Source organism: Cheilinus undulatus, linkage group 8 (genome assembly GCF_018320785.1).
Source record: "Cheilinus undulatus linkage group 8, ASM1832078v1, whole genome shotgun sequence".
In the NCBI taxonomy this organism is placed as follows: domain Eukaryota; kingdom Metazoa; phylum Chordata; class Actinopteri; order Labriformes; family Labridae; genus Cheilinus; species Cheilinus undulatus.
In genome coordinates, this window is record NC_054872.1 from 18,010,688 (window position 1) to 18,033,409 (window position 22,722).

Genomic DNA, 22,722 nt, shown 5'->3' on the forward strand with positions numbered 1-22,722 from the left:
ACAATCCTCTCTAGGCTTCAGTTATCCCTGTTGCTTGTGCACTTTTTTACCACATTTTTCCTTCCATTCAACTTTCCATTAATGTGCTTGGATACAGCACTCTCTGAACAGCCAGCTTCTTTAGCAATGACCTCCTGTGTCTGACCCTCCTTATGCAGGGTGTCAATGATCATGTTTCCAACATCTGACAAGTCTGCAGTCTTCCCCATGGTTGTGTAGGCTACTGATCAAAACTGAGAGGCCATTTAAAGGCTCAGGAAATCCTTGCAGGTATTTTGAGTTAATTAGCTGATTAGATTGTGACACCATGAGTCTCCAGTATTGAACTTTTCATGATATTCTAATTTTCTGAGATACTGAATCTTGGGTTTTCATTAGTTTTAAGCCATAATCATCAAAATTAAAAGAAATGAACACTTGAAGTATATCAGTCTGTGTAAAATGAACCTGTGTAATATGTGAACTTCTGAAATAAATCCAACTGTTAGATGATTCTCTAATTTATTGAGATGCATCTGTATACATACACTTGATTGTGACCTTGATGCCCTTAACACCCACAGTCAGCCATCTATTTCAGCAGTCATGTAGCATGAGACAGATTATTTACCTCTACATCATTGTCCTCCATTTCCTTGTGCTCATCATTCCTGTCGTCATCGTCTCATGACTGTTTTCAACAAGATTATCACAGTCACACTGATCATTATCGGTGTGATCATTATGGTTGTCTTCTACATCAACTGGCTGCTGCGTCTCTGACTTGTCATCTGTGTGAGCATCTTCCTCTCCATTATCACCCTCATCATCAACATCATCATTATCGTCACCCACGGATGATACGTATCTTTCTCTTTTTCCATCTACTCTCTGCACTGTTTGTTTGTGCCATTTTGTTAATATGGATATCTTAAAATCTCAGTTCATACCACATTTTCTATATTGACTATTTCCCATCCTCTATTGCTAAATATAATGTTTTTGTTGTAGGTTTGAGCGTGAGAGAGAATATTACACTCACTGACCCTGAAACCAACGCCTCCACAAACAGCAGCTCTGTTGCTGTTGCTATCCTTGTGCCTTTCTTTGCCCTCATCTTTGCAGGCCTTGGGTTTTATCTCTACAAACAACGGTATGTGCTTTACCCCTCTGTCTTCCATAGTAACCTAAGTGTAGCCTTTATCAACTCATTTGTTTGACAGAAAATAGAACATTTTTATCAGTGTGGTTCCCGTGTTGATATTTTACAAGTTTTGATTTTTGAAAAAGTTTGAGAGAGCCAGATTTATTTAGATGCTTGCACAGCTGCAGAAAGAGGAATTGTGCATCAAAATGAGTTAAACAGTACAAGGTGGCTGACTTCCATAGAGTGCTTTGCTGCTGTGAGGTCCATCATTTGATGCAGGATCTTACATGTGAGAGGCTCAAAGCATGACACAATAACAGATGGAGATGATACAATCCAAACTGCACTGCACAGCTGCAAATTCAGACATATTTCATGAGTATAACTTTGGTAAAACGTGATGAATTGTACAAAGTATCCACATGCATACGAGCAGAAAGAATATGTTTACTGTGTGTAAACCTGTGGACTTTGTCTTCATTTGAAGTAAAAACATCTTAGGACATTTCTTCACTTAAAGCATATGACATGTAAATTCTCCTCTCATTATGTAAGTTAGCCGAAACTGGCGTACAGCCTCTCTGACTGATCTTTTCAACAATAATTACCATTCAGCCTCATTTACCTGCTGCAGCTGTCCACACCATTATAATGGAAACATGTTTATGGGATTGAAGGGAAGGGAGATAATTGGGATGCTGTCTCTCAACTAATATGCAACCTGCATTTTTTTCCCCCAGGAAAACAGATAAAGCTCAGTACACAGGATGTTCTGTCCACGAGAACAACAACGGACAGGCCACGTTCGAGAATCCCATGTACAATACAAACACAAAAGCTGCTGAGGGGAAAGTGGTCCGCTTTGACCCCAATCTCAATACCATCTGCACCATGGTTTGATGTCTGCCGAGTGTGAGAGAGAAACAAAAGGAGTAAAGGAGTCACATACAGGGGAGAACACAACTTCTCCTTGTTTGCTTAACATAAATATATATAGACATTTATATTTTTCCTGTTTCTGATGGCATAAAACAAAGACACAGAATTGCTCAGAAACATAAAGCACACTTTCAGCAACATTTACTGCAGTTGCAATCGATCGTATAAAGAATCTCAAAGATTGAAGAGGAAAGGGAAGTCAAATACCTTCCCAGATCTTCCCGTAGTTTGGTGAAGAGACGCGTTCTTTACACTCTGTGAGTGTTGGCTTTATCACTAAAAGAGCCTCTAGCGTATAGATAAAATAGAGTATTTTATGCTCTGAAGTATACATATAGCGGGGTTACATCACAATGCCAAATGAAAAAATTCTACTTTTTCTTTTCAAGAAAGCAGCCCAGATTTCGGCCCCTCCTTTTTTGTTCTCTGTCCAAATGTTTTCTCGAATGGAGATGAGAAGCCTCTCGACTGTGAGCTGATCAATGTAATCTTTAGAGTCTATTTTCCAAGCAGTGGAGTGAGATGAGGAAGTGAGAAAGAAAGGAAACCGCTTCTCTCTGAGTCGTATTGGTGCTGTAGACTTTTCAAAGTTATGTGGTCAATTATTCCATCGGTTGGTACCCCCTATGTATGAAAATTACAGATAAGGATTTAATTACTGAAGCATGGTGCAATATTTTTGAGTGCTGTTGGGAACGCAAGGACTTCTTTGTTCCACTGTAGCTTCCCAACATAGTGAAATATATTTTCTTGAAAAGGAATATAGTCAACATAAGAGTGTATTACCTTGCAGTTTGTATTGATTTTGATCATAAAAGAAAGGTTTTAAAGTAGTATGAGAGTGTAGTCAAAGTCACACTCTACCTTTGTGGTGTTATGATTATGTTGGGCTGCACTTGAGTATTTATTTAGCTCTTTCTGAAGTTTTACTGTTTTTAACTGTTTTCTTTTTCTGTATTTTTCTTAGTTCACTTTGTCAATTTTTGTCCCCACAAATGCCAAAATTTGGAGTGAATAAACCCCAACCACGGGCTTGTATATATCATGTATCTCAAAGTAGGATCTCCTTATTGAATTGATTTATTAAACCACATAGTTGAAAATAACTGCACAGTTCCTACAGCTGGCCAGGTTTCCCAGAAGTTTATTTAAGCCTGGATGTCAGTAAATCAAAGACATATCAGTGGACAGTCTGAGGGTGGCGGAGCTTGTCTTTATTTTGGTGGAAAAAAAAATAGACATAGGTCTGCCTTACTCTACTTGTATACCAAGACAGACCAAATGCAACTTCTAAATCATGTCTGGCTCCTAATAAACTGAGCAGTGTTTGTTGTTCTTTAGTTCTTTTGGGAAACCGTGCCTTAGTCAGTAAATACCTGATCTATACTCCTACTCTGAGAAACCTGATAAATACACAGTCTTGGCTTATTTTATTGACACTCAAAGATACTAAAAGTTTTATTTCATTAACTTACTGAACCATCAGCTTCTGCCAACAAATGTACAGAAAACATGAATGAATTTGCACACTTTAAACATGAGCCACATTGAGTATTTTACTATCATCTGAGTCCATCCATATTTTAAAAATGAAAAATGAACTCTGACACTGTCATCACATTTCTACATCATTGCAGTGCCTTGAATAATGTATGGGCATATGTTCTTAATGAAGACATAACATTTGTTGCATTAGTAAAACTGTAAATCAGTGAAACTTCTCTGCACAGTTAGCAATGATCTAGCTGAGTGATGTCAGCTCTGACGGTCATATGAGAAGATGTGTGTTTGAAAAGCAGCTCATAATTTCATACCTGTGCATGTTGGCAAAAAGTGATCCAGTATAGCAATTGCTGCTATAGTACTTTGTACCACTACGTTGATTCCTGTCATTGCTGTTACATTTTGTACATTTATACAGTTTTGATACTTGATGGCATTCTTTGGCAAGATGTCTTGTGTTATCGATATGTAATATATTTTGCGATTTCATATTTCTTATGGAAGAGAAGAGAAAAGCATATGGAAAAAACTATATATGAAAGTCAGTCTCACCTTGGACTAGAGAAGAATGCTTTTAAATGTACCACAATTGTTTTCCTGTTAAAAAAACGTGTGTATATTAATATGTATATACTACAAAAATTTTGTAAAGAGATATATTTTTTATTCAAATAAAGCATTTGTAAGTTATTGAATATGTTGTGTAAAATTTCACATGTAAATGTCTTGTAATATCAAAAATGTTTTGTATTTTTTCTTTATCAGCAATGTATAAATCCTTAATTTATATATAAAATATAAAATAATGACCTTCAATGTTGCTATTCTGATTTGTTAAGAAAGATCTCACAAAAGTTTCTGCCCTTATGTACAATTGCAGTCAAACGTATTCAACCTCTATTGCAAATCAGGTTTACTGTGAAAATTTACAGACTTTCTGCTGTTTGCAGTGAACTTCAAACAAAAGCAACTGAAATTGCTCAACACAACTAATGTTTCAAGTGTTTTCCCCAAATCCAACTGAAAATGCAACTTACAATGACTTCTCTACTCTCAAAATTATTCAACCCCAGAATCCCTCACAACAGTTTAAATATGCAAAACCAGTGTTGTATTATGCACAACTTGATGCAACTTACCAAGGGCTTCATTAGTTACACTATGTTTGCTTTAGCTGGAACACATCAACCACCTGAACTGTGAGGAGCTTGTTGAGTGTCACGTTGAGTGCATGTTAGAAATATGGCAAAGTCAAAAGACTGGTCCAAAAGGTTCAGAGGAGAGATCACTGCCCTTCACAAACAAGGAACGGGATACAAAAAGATAGCAAAGGCCCTGAATGTTCTGAGAGACACTGTTGGAAGCATTGTTCTTAAGTTTGAAGTTATAGGAATAGTGGTTACACTACCTGAAAAAACCTTGAGTGCTGCAAAAGACTACCAGCAAAACTTGGTGGCAACAGGGACTGAGGTTTCAGTGAGTATAGTGAGGCTTACACTCAACATATACAGTTTCCATGCCAGAACTCCAAGATGTACACCACTGCTGACCCAAAAGCACAAGAAAAGTCACCTCCAATATCCTCAAAATCATATAAACAAGCCACAAAGGTTTTGGGATTCTGTTCTGTGGAGCGATGAAACAAAACTGGAACCTTTTGGCATGACAGATCAGCGGTTTGTTTGGAGGAAGAAGAATGAAGCATATGCTGCAAAGACCACTATGCCCACAGTTAAGCATGGTTGTGGCTCAGTGATGCTCTGGGGCTGCTCTGCATCCTCTGGCCCTGGAAACCTGCAGCGTGTAGAAGGGGAGATGGCTTCTTTGAAGTATCAGGAAATCCAAGGAGGAAATGCTATGCCATATGTAAGGAAACTGGAGCTATGGCATCACTGGACCTTCCAACAGAACAGTGATCCCAAGCAAACCTTAAATTCCACCAAGGCGTGGTTGCAGAAGAAGTCTTGGAAGATTCTACAATGGCCATCACAGTCACCTGACTTAACCCCATAGAAAATCTCTGATGGAATTTGAAGAAGGAGGTTGCAGCATACAGACCCAAAATATTACTGGACTGGAGGCCATTGCACATGAGGAAGGGCTATGATTCCTCAGGAAAGCTGCCAGAAGCTGGTGTGTAGCCATGCATCTTGGTTGCAGCAGGTCACAGAAGCAAAAGGGTGCTCTACTGAGTACTAAAGATGCCATGAAGGTGCTGATTAATTCTGATAGTGGAGTCATTGTCATTGTAAGTTTTTGGCTGAATTTAGGGAACTGGGGAACTTTAAGCATTATTTGTGTTGAATTATTTCAGTTGCTTTTGTTTGATTTGTTCATTTCAAAAGCATTAAGTCTGTTCATTTTCAGAATTAACCTGATTTTCAATAATTTTGATTGCAACTGTAGTAAGAAAAGTCTGTGGTAAAACAGAGCAGACCTTTGATCATCCAGTGTGCTGCATCCTGTTGCACTTTTACAGTTTTAATGAGTTTTCTACTTGCTGACCACTGCTCAGTTTAGCCCCAAAAAAGAGACCAGCACTGATATTATCTCTGCCTGAAGGCACTGTAGATCTTTAGACACTGCCTGAGGAAATGCATTGTAGCCAATAATCCTTGTTAACTGTAACACCTGATGTGGGCAAAAAATCTAGTCTCCATCCTCTTTATCAAGAAGGGAAATGGTCACATAATTTGACTTCCCATCAACCATATCTCACCAGTCAAACTGCAGCATTAGCTTTCCTTTGTCTGTGCTGTGATTTCAGTCTCATTTCGCCTCCCTTTCTCTGTTGCTGTCAGTGGTTAAAAATCACTGAAATTTACTCCAGAAATGTGGCACAAAATGAGATGGCATTTGAATGCACTTTGCATTTAGAGGGTAGTGCAGTTGTTTTTTCTTTCTTTTGTTCTTTCTTTTTACAAATGTTCAGAATGGGCAATTTGGATGATTGACCATTTATATGGGACAGCTAGTGCATTATTGGGAAAACAGGACCTATTTTTTGCACCAAAAAGAATGTAAAATATGGTCTCTCAGTGCATTTGTAATCTAAATGGTTCAGTTCTGTACAGCAGTATGTCTAATGTAGCTTGCAAAAGTTGTTTTATGCAAAGCAGAATCTTTCAGCAAATAAGAGTCCTGGAAAGGGTCAAAGTCTTTGATTGAGAAAGGGGGATACCTTCCACAGACTTGGCAACATGAGTAGGTGACAGTTTGCAAGCACTTATGTATCAAACTTAAGAAACTAATTGTAGCAAACACTGACGAGATAATGCAAGGAAGTTTAACAGAGAGCAAAGATCATCAAAAAAGAAAGTAGGTCAAGAAGCAGCCCTCTAATAATTAAATGACATGACATGCAGGAGCTGGTCTGATTTCAGACTCAGGTTAAGCGCATACTTTAAAGTCTAAGCCTGGGATTTATGTACGGCTTAGGAATATTTGCCAGAAGGATTTTCTATTGAAGTTTCACAGAAGCTTCATCAAGCAGATTTTACTCAAAGGGTGATGATGTAATATAAGCCAGTGCAAGGCCCAGATGTCAAACAAGCTTAGGGTGTTTGTTCAGTAAGGGTGTATGCACAGTGTAAGACACTAATAGCAGTGTCTTCTAAACACTGACATGACCCCCCATTTGCTGTTTGAACAGCACAGAGCTTCATTAGAGCTCTGGTGTCGGTGCCGGAGAATCCCTTGAGGAACCCCTCGCGTGTTCAGCTCTGGGTTTTCTGCTGCACTTTGCACCGTGTCATCTTACAAAAGCTCAGTAGAGATCTGTTGACGGAGCAGGTTAGAGCTGTAAGCTGATTTCACTGGCCTGCTAATGGAGGCATTTGTGGTCTTGTGGCGTGGGCATGTGCCTGCTGTACAAATCAATTTGAGGTGCATGCATGATTACAATAGAGGCATGCTCCTGGCTGTCTCTGATGTTTCAGATACCCCGCAGCGTTCCTCGTCTCTCATCAATGTGTGCCGTGAAATCAAACCCCTAAACATCCGCAGCCAGCAATATTGACACGTTTTAAAATGGTTGAAAGCACTGCCAGGTTTGTACATAACACAGATTTTCACCAGAATCAAACAAAGATGACTTTTATCCATCGGAATTAGCATCGGTTGATAGCTTTTCTCTTATGCTCCTGTTTACAGAGAGAGGCAGGGGTTGTTGGTTTTCTTCCCTCACGTGTCGAAGCATAATGAGTTGTGCGTGCTCTCATGGATCTTGTAGCTCAAATATGCTGGATTGTCAGTTGACTGAGTAGCCTTTCTCTCACTGTAGTTTTCAGTCTTCCACTAATGAGCCGTTTTGAGCTGCTCTGCTTTCATTGGCCAGATATCCTCAGGGTTCTGATCTGTTTTGATACAGATGGGAGCATAAAAACCCAAGTAAATATCAGCTTTGGGCACACTTAAATGCAGGGGAAAGAAAGTGTCCTGTCCTCACTCAAAATCTAAAGATACTTGCATTTAGTTATTATAATGTAGTAATACAACTTTATTTAATCTTCACATTTCTCCTTATTCCTAATGACTCGTGCACTTCGTAGCAGCAATTTTACTGCGTATAACAATGAAATTCATGTTAAGGTTATGTCTTGGAAAATAGGCCTGGATTTAATATTCTATGGCTCAGTTTCTCAGAGCAGGACCTGGAAGAGTTTTATAGTTTAATATAACCTTTTTAATCTTAAAGTGGATGAATAATGTAAATTCCTCCATAACCATTTCAGCCAAATAAATTTTTAACCCGCACTTAAATCACATGGGCACAGGGAAATGGCCTCCAGTAGATTCAGGAAGTCCACAGGTAATATGAATTGAGCTATGTTAATTCGAGGTCAATGAGTACAAATGTGTGTGCGTGTGTGTTTGGGATGGAGGGCCAGGAACAATGTTGTTGATCCTAAGGATAGGAAGGCTTTTGTAGATTCTGTTAAAAATCAAAATACCAGGCAGTTCTCTAAGGTTATTATAGTTAAACAAAACAAAGTAAAAAACTAAAACTGAAATGCAAAAATCCCATAAATTAACTGAAACTTAGAAAAGGAAGATGCTTTGCAAAAAATGAAAAACTAAAGCTCTATTCTTTGCTCATAAAACAAGCTGCAATGAATAAAATGAGCTCATAACAAATTGAACACATTCAACTCAGGTGTGGCATCATTCCCAGCTCCAACATCTGAGAAGTATCAAGGACAATTAGAGCAGCAGTGTGGTGTGCAAATCAAGGCATACAGACACATAGACATAAAACCCTTTATAGTAGTAAGATTTTAGAAGAAATGCCCCTACTTTTAGTCTTCGACACAAGGATACTGACTGACACAAACGTTTTTATTTGACTCAATAGTGAATTACATTTTTTGACTGAGCCTGTTCTGAAGAAGTAAGAAGGAGTTCTTCTGTTTAACAATGTTATTTAATCTTTTTTAGAATTTCCGAGCAGCTGGGTCACTGGCATATGGACTTAAGCATGAGTCTGTGTGCAGCCATGAGTGAATAGCTTGTATTTATATGCTATACAACATACATCCAACAATCACCCTTTCCCCTCCCACCTGAGCCTGGGGAGTGTAAAACAGTCTGATTTGATTGGTTAAGACTTCACACAGGGGCAGTGTAAGGTTTTGAGCAGAGGTGGAAAAGGACATAACTATTGTACTCAAGTAAAGGTGCAGTTACTCTGTTACTATATGCACTATTATCCTTCAGGAACACCTTGAGTAACAGATGGGAACTTTAACTCAGTTGATAACTTCACCCATGGTGCAACAACAATGCACCAGAACCATGAGCAAAGAGACTCAGCAGGGATCACTGTGCAACAGGCGACATGCAAACACAACTTTAGACAACCCATCTAAACACTCTGCCTAAGGACATGATGGAAAACAGCGGCTGTTTTGTTATGTGGAATCGTTTTCTCTATGTGCTACTTTGTAGTCAACAGAGGTGGAAAAAGCACAATAGTAGTGAACTAAAGTAGAAGCAGTTTTTTTTAATAAATATTTTTTATTGAGGTTATCTCATTGTGACAAACAAGGCATTACGGAAATAATGAACAGTCTGACAAATGCATTGATTCCTTACAGGTGCAAAATGAGTAAAATAAAATAATATCAATTAATAAACACTTAAGCAAAGTCATACATATAATCACATATGGTGTGTATCTATGCATACAACTCCATAACATTAGAGGCATATGCATACATACATACCAATGTAAGAACATAAGTGTAGTAACAGACATGAATTCCACAAAGGCTAAGACGATACAGATAATGTAATTTGATAAATGCGTGGGATTCTGTTCTACCAACAAAGTTTAACATATAAGCCATCACTTCTAACAGCAATTGCTGAGAACTACCACTTTTTAGATTTAAGAAACTCTATTAATCTTCCCCATATTTTTTCAAAAATGCCTGGCTTCCCTTTTTTAATATATGTTAGTTTCTCCATAGCAACCGTCGATGAGAGGTCCTTAATATATTGATTCACGCTTGGTTTACTAACATTTTTCCATTCCATAGAAATTACCCTTTTAGCTTGTAGGAGACATAAATCTATTAATGCATGCTGGGCATCATTAGGAGCAAAGCCTGTTGGGTTAATTCCCATAATGCACAGCTTTGGCAAACAAGGGATCTTTAGATTTGTTATTTTAATAATGAAAGCAAGAACCTCCTCCCAAAAACTTTTAACTATTCTGAAATCCCATAGGCAATGGAAAAGTGTTCCTTTTACACAACTGCATTTGAAGCATGTATCTGGCACTTTGTGATTGAAGCAGTTTAACTTTGATGGTGTTATGTATGTTCTTAAAATCCAGTTGTATTGTATCAATTTAAAACGGGTATTAATTGTTTGTGTCTGAGAAGCACAGTTACTCTGATGAAAAGTAAAAGTACTGATTTGAAAAGCTACTCCAGAAAGTACCCCAAATCACCACTCAGTTATAGCAATTTGAGTAAATATAATTAGTAACTTTCCATCCCTGGTTTTTAGTTTTATTCAAATTTCACATTTGAGGGGCGCACAGATAGCCTAGTGGTCTAAGGCGCTACCCATGTATGCAGGCAGCCTGGGATCAAATCCAGCCTGTAGCCCCTTCCTGCATGTCTCTCCCGTTTCCAATTCTATCCACTGTCCTCCTCTTTGTAATCTTAAAATAAAAAAACCCACACACATTTGAATAAATAAAATAAGCAACAATAATCCTATTTGAATATCTTTTAAAATTGTTTCATTTTATTTTTTTTCTGGCCCTTTTGGGTCTCACCTCTGGTACGTACCCCATATTTACAGAAAAAATAAACCACAACTGAAACCGAAAAATTGTTACTAAAATGAAGCATTTGGTAAATTAGGCAAACAAGTTTTATAGTTTTAATTCTTTTTTAGTAAAAATGTAACATAATATTTGTAAGTAGGTCATGATCTGTATTTCATCGTATTTTAACATATTTTACATTTTACAGGAAGGATTGAAGCTTTTTGGTGCAAAAATATACCAAATTTCAGAAATGACTGTCTTACCTTTTTGGACATAGGCTTATCAGCCAAAATGAGGATGAGAAAGATCCATCACACTTCTAATTTAAATCATTATTGTTCACCTGCAAAGACACCAAGAAGTCCCCCAAAACGATAGAAAGAGGAGTGAAAGAGGGATATCTCAAAGTTGGTGATCTTTAAGCATACAAAAGCCTTGATGCCTACATAGCTACAGTCTGAATCCTTCTTTGTTATGTGTTTCATTAAAATTTCAGATTTTGCTCTTTAGACGACACAAAGAGGCACTGGTGAGAACTATTTCTGTTTTTAACATCTTGTTTGGTTGAAAGTCACCACTAAACAGGGTCATGTTAACCTTAATGCCAATCTTGCTAGTGTTAGCATTAGCCCATTCAATGCTTCTGTTACAAATGAGAAACTTTTATGGAAAATGCTTTGTTCAGTGTTAGCAATCCAAGCAGGGGCAGGACTGAGCAGGGCAGATTGTGTGACATCAAGGGCTTGATTGGGATTGGCTGGTGGAGTCGCTGTTCTCCACAAACTTAGGTACATATTGAATTCTCTTGGGTCTTTATAGTCCATAACAGACCAATTCTCTGGTCAGTATGGAGAAGACCCTGGTAGTTATGGAAAATCCAGTGACTTGTGTTAATGCTTTTTTTTTTTTTTCTCTCTACACTACTCTGCTACAGTGCACATAGTAGGGGTATAGAGATGTCTCATGTCATGTGTCTAAACTGCTACTGGATACCTCAAACTAACCTTGGGATTAAAGGTGTTAAATAAAGTATATATACAGTGCCTAACAAATTTATGAGACCACACTAACCCTAACCAAAGTAAGGTTTATGCCACAGCTGCCCTAAATTAACAGCATTGGTAATTAACAAAATCATTTCTTTATGTTTCTGCAATGATTAATACACCAATATGTAGAAGCTCTTTAACCCAAATGATATTTTTAATGCTAAAATATAATAGTTATTGTTATCCATGAATTTTCAAATTTACTGATTTACAAAAAACTGAAAAAATAGTAAAGCACAGTAATATCTCTTGATTAATATTTCAAATTATAGTTATTTACTTGCATTCCTGAACAGAAAAAAATAATTTTACTGGTTAAATGTTATGCTTGATTAATTTCTGACTTCTCAGAGAAGCCCAGTGAGCCAGCTCAAATTTTGGTGAATTCAGTTTGAAATTCCTCATTCCTGTTCAAAATGGTAAAACGTGAAGAGCTCACTGAAAATGAAAGAGTCCACATTAAAGCACTTCATGATGCTGGATGGTCTTTGAGACAAATATGACAGGTGGTCTAATAAATTTGTTAAGCACTGTATATCAGTCTGGACTAAATGTTTTGGCCTCACTTTTATGAAACTGTGTGGACGTCCATCTGTTAAAGTCTTTGGGCTAAAGAAATGGGACATAAGTTATGAATAACTGATCTTAAAATGTTGACTAGTAAGTTGATTTTTTTTTAGCCCATTCCCCTTTATTTGCTCTTATGCTAAGTTTGTTAAGTGACTGCTGCCTCTACAATTATAATCGGCTTACAGGTATGAAAACGGAGCTATTCTCTCATCTCCCTCCCCACAAAAAAAGACAGTGACATTGAAATCTCAGAAATCCTGAACTTTCTGTTTGTTCTGCTGATTTTAGTGGAATTATTGATCCTCTGTAAAGAGAATTTTGCTGATTTTCAACTTCATCCAAATAGGTTTAAAATCTCAAAAATGGCTGCAGTTGTTGTCATTTTTCTCTGTCTCTCTGGGGCTCAGCTTCGCCAACTGTAATGCCTGTTGTTCTGCCACTAGCACTATCATTTGGCATTGTTTGTGGCAGAGAGGACTCACAGGCTACCTCAGCCTCAACACTATCCTTTGCCTTCTCCTGGACTGCAAACTAGCTATGACTAGAAACAGTGAAAATTGCAGCCCAAACCATGTGTGTAGTTGTTATTTGTACACGAGGATGTATTTGACAGGGTACTGGCTGTCTTGTTGAGACTCAAGAGGACATATTGAGAAATTCAGCTGAGTTAGGCCAAGGCTTCTCCCTTGCAGTGCATCCTGATACATGTAGGCATTACTTGTACACCTTTAAGATCAGCTTTCATGGTCAGTGAAGTGCACCTATAAATCACATATCTAGATTTGATTACATTCAGCTTCAACACTGACTAGACAACAACATGAAACAATGCAAAAAATACCTTGGAGACATTTCGGTTTCACTTTGGCTGGCTATATGATTCCCAAATCTGAACCAATTTAAAAACGTGGGAGGCCACAGACATACAGACATTTTCAACAGATTTTTAATATTAAAATCCTCTGAATGCAAACATGAGATGATTCAAGCAGACAGGGAGACCATGCATCTGCCATTTGTAGTAACAATTCACAGTAGTGATTCCACAGACAGAGGATATCACAGAAACCAGCATTATCAAATGTGATTTCAAAAGAAAAATAAATATGTAGGAAAGTTAACATCCTCAGCCGGCTATCTTGGTGTGCTTTCTGTTTTGCAGTGACAAATAAGAAACTAATGAATAAAAAATGAGTGAAATCCTGGTTGAGTTGCATTTATTATTGTGTGATGTTACAGAAGCAACGTTTACTTGGTGATGCTACCCATTCTGCTTGTTCGCATTTGATTTGCTGTTGGGGGTATTCAGTAGAAGGCAAAAAAAGGAATCATATCATTGGAAGCTTAACCCTTTAATTGATTTTATAAATCAATCATGGTCAATATGATTTAGCTTTTTTGACAAAGAAAAAACAGTGAAAACTTAAATTTCAAAGTGAAAACAGATTTCTACAAACTAATGTCAAGTAAATCAAATAATAAAATAAGTGAAGCATAAATATTCATCCCCTTCCAGTCAGCATTTAGTAGATGCGCCTTTGGCTGCAATCACCGCACTGAGTCTGTGTGGATAGGTCTAAATCAGGCTTGCACATCTGGACACTGCAACTTTCCTCCATTCTTCTATGCAAAACTGCTCAAACATCAAGTTGCACAGGGATCAGGCGTGAGCAGCCCTTTTCAAATCCAGCCACAAATTCTCTATTGGACTGAGGTCTGGGCTTTGGCTCAGCCATTCCAGAATATTCACCTTGTTGTCTTTAAACATGTCTGTGTAGATTTCGTTCTATGCTTGGGGTCATTGTCATGCTGGAAAATAAATCTTCTACTAAGCTGTGGTTCTCTCACAGACTGAATAAGATTGTCATCCAGGATTTTCCTATAATTTGTTGCATTCATTTTACCCTCTACCTTTACAAGCCTTCCAAGGCTGGCTGCTGAGAAGCATCCCCAAAGCATGATGCTGCTACCACTGTGCATCACAGTGGAGATGGTGTGTTTGTAGTGATATGGAGTTTTTGGTGTCTGCCAAAAATAATGACTTGTCTGGTGGCCAGAAAGCACCATTTTGGTCTCATCAGACCTTTGACAGTGGAAAAGCCAATGTTAGCGCATTGAACCAAACCAAACTGAAATAGACTGCTAGGTAGAAATGCCAAACATGACCCTCTGGAAATATCGCTGTGTCCCTCTTTTGTATTCCAACCCAACAGTTGAGAACCACTGGTTTAGTGTGTCTTCCTGTTTTTCTTGCCTTTTCTTCAGCATCAGAAACAATCGTTGTACCTGGTAGTTACTATAGAAATACTTAAGGAGAGATTCCTTATGGAGCTACAGAATGGAGCTTAAATCCTGGGATAAATAATGCCAAAACATAGAGAAGAGTGAACAACTTAAGTCTAGTGTTAAAGAGAATGTCAACAGCTACAACTAATTGCTAACAATGTGTTTCAAACAGTTGCTTAGGTCTGAAAATATAAACAGTTTAGAAGATTGAAACAAATACCAAAGTCAGAGGCTCATAGGTTTTTGTCAACACTTTCCTGGACATGCAGATCAGAGAATACCTGGGAGGGGGATTACAAAAGCCAGCCTTGAGCCGGATCGATATGACCTTGATACACTGTAGAAGCCCAGCATGAACACTAAAGCCGTTCTTGGCACATGACAACTTTGATCTAATCGCTCACAGGGTGTCCAACTTAATAGCCCCCCTGTCTGCAGCAATTAATTGTGGAAATTTTCTAAATTAGCTTCTAATGCTTTGTGACACTCAGGAAGGAAGCAGATCCAGTTTGATGTGGAAACAGAGGCAACACACAACACATGTTCTCTTTGTTCTATGAAAAACAAAACTGCTTTTGACCAGCCAATCACATCTGTCAAAGAAGACAAACTTCACTGTAGAAAATCGCTTCTCCCACCAGGCAAATCCCTCTGATATTAAATTGAAGCTTGTAATGTACTTCGCTGTATGAAGGATGAGAGTAATGAAGGATACCAGTGTGATTTAAAAAACACAGAATGCATTATTATAATTTCATCAGTTCTCTAGTCCCAATCACAGGCTTCATAAAAAATTCCTACACTCACCAAAATTTCCCCCAGGAAAATCCAGAGAAAAGAAACCCCACAACAGAGCAGAGGAGGTTTTGATCGCACTGGCTTGTGTGTGTTTAATTGAGCTTTATAATTGAAATGACATGTGTCATTTTTCATTCAGGGGACTGGCCTACGAAATAGTATGAAGGCCCAAATGGGCATGCATTTATATATAATATTTAGTCCATTTCCCAGTATAACCCATATTTTCTGGTTATTTTCTTAAGATATTGACTTATTTCTCTCATATCCTCAGAGTTGCAACACTAGAAAACCAACCCAGAAAAGAGCTAAATTGACCTCATTAGTGTAAAGGGTTGCCAACCATCCAGTAATAGTCAGAAGATTTCTTATTTCTAACTGAACTGGTCTGTTCCCCAACGGGATGACTCTTGTCCTGTTCAGTGACATTACTAGTGTAATCACTAGAGGAAACATGACTGATCCTTGATCAGATCTTACAGGTCCACTGATTACATCATCCACAGCACAAAAAGCACAAAATACCACTGGAAACAAGTTTCATCTACTGATGGTTGTGTTTAGTTTCTATGTGGTACACAAGTGTGGATAGAAGTATCTCCTTCAGGATTATTTTTGCATTGTTGCTTGGACACTATTTGTCCATAAGTATGGTGTTTCTTTATACTTTGTGCTAGGGATAGAGGCAGTGGGTCATGTTTCAGTTTGTGCTTTGTATTTGTGACTGTAAATTTGTAGTTAGTGTAGTTTTGGCTAGCAGAGCATTTTGAATTTACTAATTATGGTTTTGACTGTGCCTTGTTTTCTGTTTATTTTTCTTAATGCAATTTGTAGTGTGTACTTTATTGCAGTTTTACAAAAAACATAAAATGATACAAATTCTTCAATACATGACAAGAAAAGTTATGCATTGCATGACCTTGGATTTCAAGTTGTTAGCTGACTGTCTAGCTTTGAACATCAGCTACTCATAGCGAGGACAGTACATCTGTGCTTGCTTGGCCAGCCAACTGGCCTGACCTGAACCCTTAGAGAATCTCTGGGGAAATGTCAGAGGAAGATGAGAGACACCAGCCTCAAAAATACAGATGAGCTGAAGGCTGCTATCAGAGCATCATGGGCTTCATAACACCCCAATATGACAGATTTATTGGCATGCTGTGTTGCATAGATGTAGTAATCTGTGCAAAATGAGCTCAAACTAAGTATTGAGTGCATAAATGAGCATCATTTTCCAGAGGGTCAACTAAACCCTTTTTTGAATAGGTGTTTTGTGATATTCAAAATATTTTAACGGGGTGGATTTTTTATTTTCATGAGCTGTAAGCAATAATCGTCAAGATTAAAACAAAAAACTGTTGAAAAAAATACATACACACACACAAAAGACGATACTGCTTACTTCTTCTTTTTCTTTAACTTAGGAGTCTTTAAACAAAAACTTCACTCCATAAGGTTTACTTACTTCACACTTTTTGTTTCCTGGATAAGTTTACATAATTAAAGAAAAAAAACTGTTAGAAGTGAGAAATCCCAGAATGCATTGTGAGTAGCTTGCTGCATGCCTATCATACCTTTGTTATTCCAGAATATCAAGAAAATTAGGTGTGATCTTGAGAAAATAACCTGAAAATGTCACAGGAAATTTGCATTGTTGTAGATAACAGGGTAAACAAGCAGAGGTCTTTGAAAAAAAAATCAAGCAATTACTTGTTATCATGGCAAAATGCAGTAAATAATGTATGGATTCATGTCCATTTTAAGGCCGCTGTAGAGCAGCACTTATATGCACTCTTTGTTTTTGTTGAACTCATGTTTATTTAATACAGAAAGAAAACATATCTGTTGCGTCTATGTGGAATAGTGATATTAATAGGTTGTCCTAATGGTCCTAGAGGAAGCAAATGTATCCATTTTGCAGAGTAGAAGCTTGGCTTTATTGCAACATTTAAGGATGTTTCAATAGTAAAGTAGTACTTATTTTTGTTATTTAAAAAACAAAAGTAGGCCCTCAGGTTCATTCAAAAACTCACACATGAAAGCATATTCTAGGTTTTTATTCTGATGGCTCTTGTCTGTCTTTTTTGTACTTTAAATGAGAAAACATAATGCATCCCTGAATGACTCGCTGCCTTTAAATATCACATAATATGCTCGGTTCGTTTCCAGCTGTGTTAAAGTATCAGTCACATGAGGACACACTTGAAAAAATGTCACAGTAAGACTATATATACTGGAACATTATTAGAGACACATGGAAGGGAGGGAACTGTAGATTAATATGCGACATTTCATCTTGTCGATGAAGTGTTTGGACATGATGTACAACCTTTCAGAGAAGGACTGGGTTATAAATCACAGGATGCTGACATTTTGGATTTGTTATCATGCATGCTCATCAGGAAGTGGAACTCATTTCAGAATAAAACTGAAGGGGAGGGGAGAGGATGCCACATGTGATGCTATCTAAGTATATGATTGAGCACATTTGTTCTGTGAGGAACAGTGGCATGGTCTCCTGCTGATGTTGATGTACCACTGTGGCGCCTGCAGCACTTTCTGAAAGAAGACGGCTTATGTTGTCAATTAAACAGCACGCGCAGGGAACTTTTTGAGTGTGGCAGGGATTTGTGTCAACTATGGTACACAGAAGGTTAAGGAGGGCTTAATGTATCGACAAATGTAATATTTTTACGGTCAATAGCACCATTCAGAGTTCTGTTGACCGTCATGAACTTAAGTACGCCTCAGTGGAAGGAAAGGCATACACAACATGTTCACACTGCACAAACTCAAATCCAAGCATTTATGATAGTCAAATTTCTTGTCAAATATATAGTTATGCTTATGCAACATTTATCTGACAAGTCCAAGGGTGGCTGTTCAGCAGTGATTGAATCAGTCGTCTCCCAATCAAAGGGTTTGATCCCCAGCTCCTACAGTCACATGTTAATGTGCCTCTGGGAAAGACTTTACTTTAGTTTGCTCCAGTGATGTGTTAATGTTGTGTGAATTTGTATAAAAACGCCTAATTAACTTGTAATATCCCAAAACAATCTGCCAATTAGGCCAGAGAAGATTTGAAATGAGACATACTATCCAAATTAGTCACTACATCACATTTTAAGACACTTCACAAGTGGAATTTGCTTGCCCCATTAGCAGATATTTTCACTCAGGCCTTATTTTTACGTTTATATCTTAAAATAGGAAGTCTGCCTGGACTTCTAATGACAATATGGCCTAAAATAAGACTTTTTTTTTTACTTAAAATTAGACAAACACATTCACTTGGATTTGATTTGTTTTGCAGCCTGATCACATCAAGGATCCCAGGTTTTGTTTTGGAGACCCTCCTGCTCAGAATGGTACAAAAACACAGAAGCCCACTTTCATTCTGGGACATCAGTTTACAATCTGTTTGTGGGTAATTTGGCAGGTTTTGTTTTTAAGTAGATAAATGAAATCACTCACACGTTAAAATGGCGTGATCATTTTTTCATTCTAGCTGCGTACTGTACATAATGGCTGTGTGTTATGGCGCTGTTATGCGACATAATGTATGAGTAGGGGAGTGTGGAGGCGGCTCTGTTCTCTGCAGATGTCAGGGACTGTTTGATGGATGACCCAAACTGTCCCTGCAGTCTGCTGCCACTTCTGTTCGGCTCTTTGCTAAATTTTGTTGAACCATCTCTTTGGACCAAAGTAGAAATTGTAAGAACATGTGTTATCTCCACCCAGTAGGATTTAAACCAGGGTCCCATCTATGGACTTGTGGCAGGGCTTCAAATTCCACACAAGGACAGTGGATTCCTATTCTGTTCTCTAGTAATGTTGCTACATTATCAAAACATAATAATTTTTGAAATAGATGATAATTTAGTTGCCAATTACTTACAACCCAATTTCCAAAATTGTTGGGACACTGTGTGAAATGCAAAAAAAGAGACTGGATGATTTCTGAAACACCATTTTAAATTAAAAATAGGTCAAAGACAACACTTCAAACACTGAAACTGAGAAGTTTCATTGCTTTTGGAAAAATATACACCAGTTATTTATTGACATTAACAGGTTTCAAAGTCTTAGAAAGTTGTGAAATGCTTAAACACCTGATGGGAGATCTAACAGTTAGGGCTTGTGTCCATAGCTGCAGTTTATAGCACTGGCATTGCCCACAACCTCACTTTAAGAGCGTTTCTCACCAGTACTTATTGTTGCTAGGCTACAGTTGGCTTCTGCCTCCTTCTGTAGGACCTGGAAAGGTCTACTTCAGACCGTGCAATGTGCTTAATAGTTTCCTGTTTAAAAGAAACATCATCAAGAAAGCAATGTTAAAGAATCTTGTCCTTGCATTAGCTGCAGCTCTAGACCTGGAAATTATAGACTTAAGTATACCCGAGGAAATTTTACTCAAATTCTCTTACTCTACTCTGAAAAATATGACATTTTTTGTCCCAGTCTGTTTGTTGTAAAATTAACTTGGGATGCAGTATAACATTTTTAGTGTTGTTTTTACTCTGAACGTGACGATTATGTATTCCATGATGAACAAAATAAAAACAACTCTACAGCAATTGTACTCAGTGCAAAGTAATACAGATCTTCACAGATCTGTTTTTTCTCAATACAGTGCTGTATTTTAGACCTGTTTTTCATTCTTTATAGAGATGTTTCCTACTCATTACATGATAATTTCTTCTCTCTATAGAAATGAGTAACGCTTTATGTAGAGCTGTGTCTTACTTTAAATGGACTGATGCTCTTTTTTAGAGCCCCTTTTTATTCTAAATAGATAATCCTGCTGCCTTTCTAGCTATAAATGGAGGAACAACAAAAAATATGTTTTTGCCTTCATGTAGGTATTAAACTTGGTGTTTTAATATTAAAGAAACAATTGTGATGGACATATGACAAGGACCTGGGTGCAGAGCGAGAGATGAGGGAGTAAGGTTAAAGGAGTTTATTTGACAACAGTGATGGATAAGAGCATTGCAACGTCACTTTCTGCTTTCCAGTGTGACCGCGCCCCAACCCGAGGAAAACAAGCCTTCAGATTTAGACAGTAGGTTAGAAAACAGCAGTAACAACACGGTTAAAAGCCATTTTGTAGCGTTTTGTGCCTTAACAATTAAAAAGCTGTAATGTAAGGCATTTTTGTTATTCTAAAATGATGAAATAGTGTCAGAGAATAGTTGTGTCTTTTGACTGAAACTAGAGAAGTAAAGCAGGCACATGTTAGACCGGTGCTGTGTTCTTAATGACTTTAAGCTAGCGATCGCTCTGTGACAACAGGAGCTGTAGTCTATAGGTATGTGATGTCAGTTTTTGACATAAATGTCCTACATTATATGTTTGTCTCATTGGTCATTGGATTTTGGCTCCTGATAACAATTTAACCGTTCAGTTTTCATATTTTAAGCTTTTCAATCCCTAATGACCCAGTCTTTCACATTGCCTGTTGTTCATTTTTATGGATTTTGTTCCCCCAGAAAGGGGTGGGTCTGGCATCATTTGGGCAAAGTATGCAGATGTGATGCTCTTATCCAAAGTCAAATGATGGTGAGTGTACTGACTGATGGTTGGCAGGGGCTGTGGCAAAGAGATGAAGACCCTGCAATAAAAGGGGACAAAATGGAGTAAGTCAAGTCCAAAAAAAAGTGTACTGCAAAATAACTAGACTCAGGTTGACGAGCTGCCTGGTTACCTGACTGGAAGCTGTAGTATACTGTACACTGGTGTCCGAAAGTTCATCACAAGGCTAGGAGATCTTGATTGTCAAGGATTAGATGCAGCTAGGACACCAAATGAGCTGCAGCTGTGACCGTCCATGTGTGATGTCAGCTGAATTTAAACTTGAGTGGGTCTGGTTTAAGTTTTGCTTCTGCAGAATTTCATCTGTGTTTTCACTCCAACTCTGGCAGTGATTGGTAATAAATACACTCAAAAAGGAGCACATTTTACTATTTTTGAGTGAAATATTTGTAACTCTGGAAGAAAGTTTTTCCTGTGTACCCTCAAAAAGTTAAGTCAGATCTGTCTCCTGGGGGGCTGGGCCATTATTCAAAATTTAGATTAAGTTGCAATATGTCCCACTGCAGTCCTCACAGAGGGTGCAATACTTCTTTAATCTGAAATTGCAATACAAATAATAGATTTTTTTAGGAAGAGATGTTATGCTCTACGTATCATGCAAAACATTCAAGTGCCATTTTTCTCTAGAATATGCAATCTTCCTCAAAAAGGGTGTCTGGACTGGTTGAGGTCCAGTTGTCCTCCTTGACAAGGATTTGGATAACCACAAGCTCGAGGAATGAGACCCTGACATTTTTCTATAATTTGTAAAATGGCTACTTTCTTTGTTTTTGTATATGTTTGTCTTTTTAAGAATAATGAAGACAGAATCATTATTCTCTTCAATACAGTTCATATCAAAATTTGTAATAAGTCAAAATAATTGCAATTACAGATTTTTCAAAATCGTTCAGCCTTTGTTCAATCTAGAAAATATTGAGTTCATAATAATAGAATGACTTACTACTTGTTTGTTGAGAAATACTTCAGATGAGGAATTCGGAAAGTAATTGCATATCATATCACAGTCGCAGATGATCTTCAGTCTCTGTCTCCCATTGTTATTGACAAAGATGATGTGAGAAACCCTGCCCCTTTTTGAATTTGATGAGGGAGAAGTCATTAGCGAATGTGTTGCTGTTCCAAAGCAGAAATATTTTCAAATGTGAGCGTAGCTGATGCCAAGTATGTTTTTGTGCTCAAGACAAACGTTGAAGGTACTGGACTTCTACTATTACATAGATTTTGTTTTGAAAATGGGTGCTCTCAGCCTAACAAGGCATCGATGCTCGCCTAAATAAGGTTAAGTGGCAAAAGGTTGGTAATATGAGTTGGTTTAGAAATGAGGGAGAGTCTGTCTGTAAGACTGCGCCAGATCAAATCTGAATGGGAGCATAATTTTCTTTCTAAGTAAAAACCCTTCATTCAACATTTGATGTTGTCTTTGTGTTATTTTCAAGCAAACGTGGGGTGTAAGTGCAGTGTAAATCATCACATTCTGTTTGAATTCACATTTTACTGTCTCAACTTCAGAAAATGGAGTTTTACCCTGAAACTTTTTGTCCTTTCATTCTCCTTTAACATGTGGCATCTAT

The 22,722-nt window shown here is 37.7% G+C and overlaps 1 protein-coding gene across 1 annotated transcript in view; it reads left to right on the forward strand.

The window, feature by feature from the left end:
- LOC121513684 (CUB and sushi domain-containing protein 3-like) overlaps positions 1-4,269 on the forward strand; it is a 309,293-nt gene extending 305,024 nt beyond the window's left edge. Inside the window, exons 69-71 of the mRNA XM_041793592.1 lie at positions 685-774; positions 991-1,132; positions 1,867-4,269. Of these exons, the coding sequence (XP_041649526.1) occupies positions 685-774; positions 991-1,132; positions 1,867-2,026 (392 nt within the window). The 3' untranslated portion in view covers positions 2,027-4,269. The remainder of the gene's footprint in view (positions 1-684; positions 775-990; positions 1,133-1,866) is intronic.
- The last annotated feature ends 18,453 nt before the right edge of the window (positions 4,270-22,722 follow it).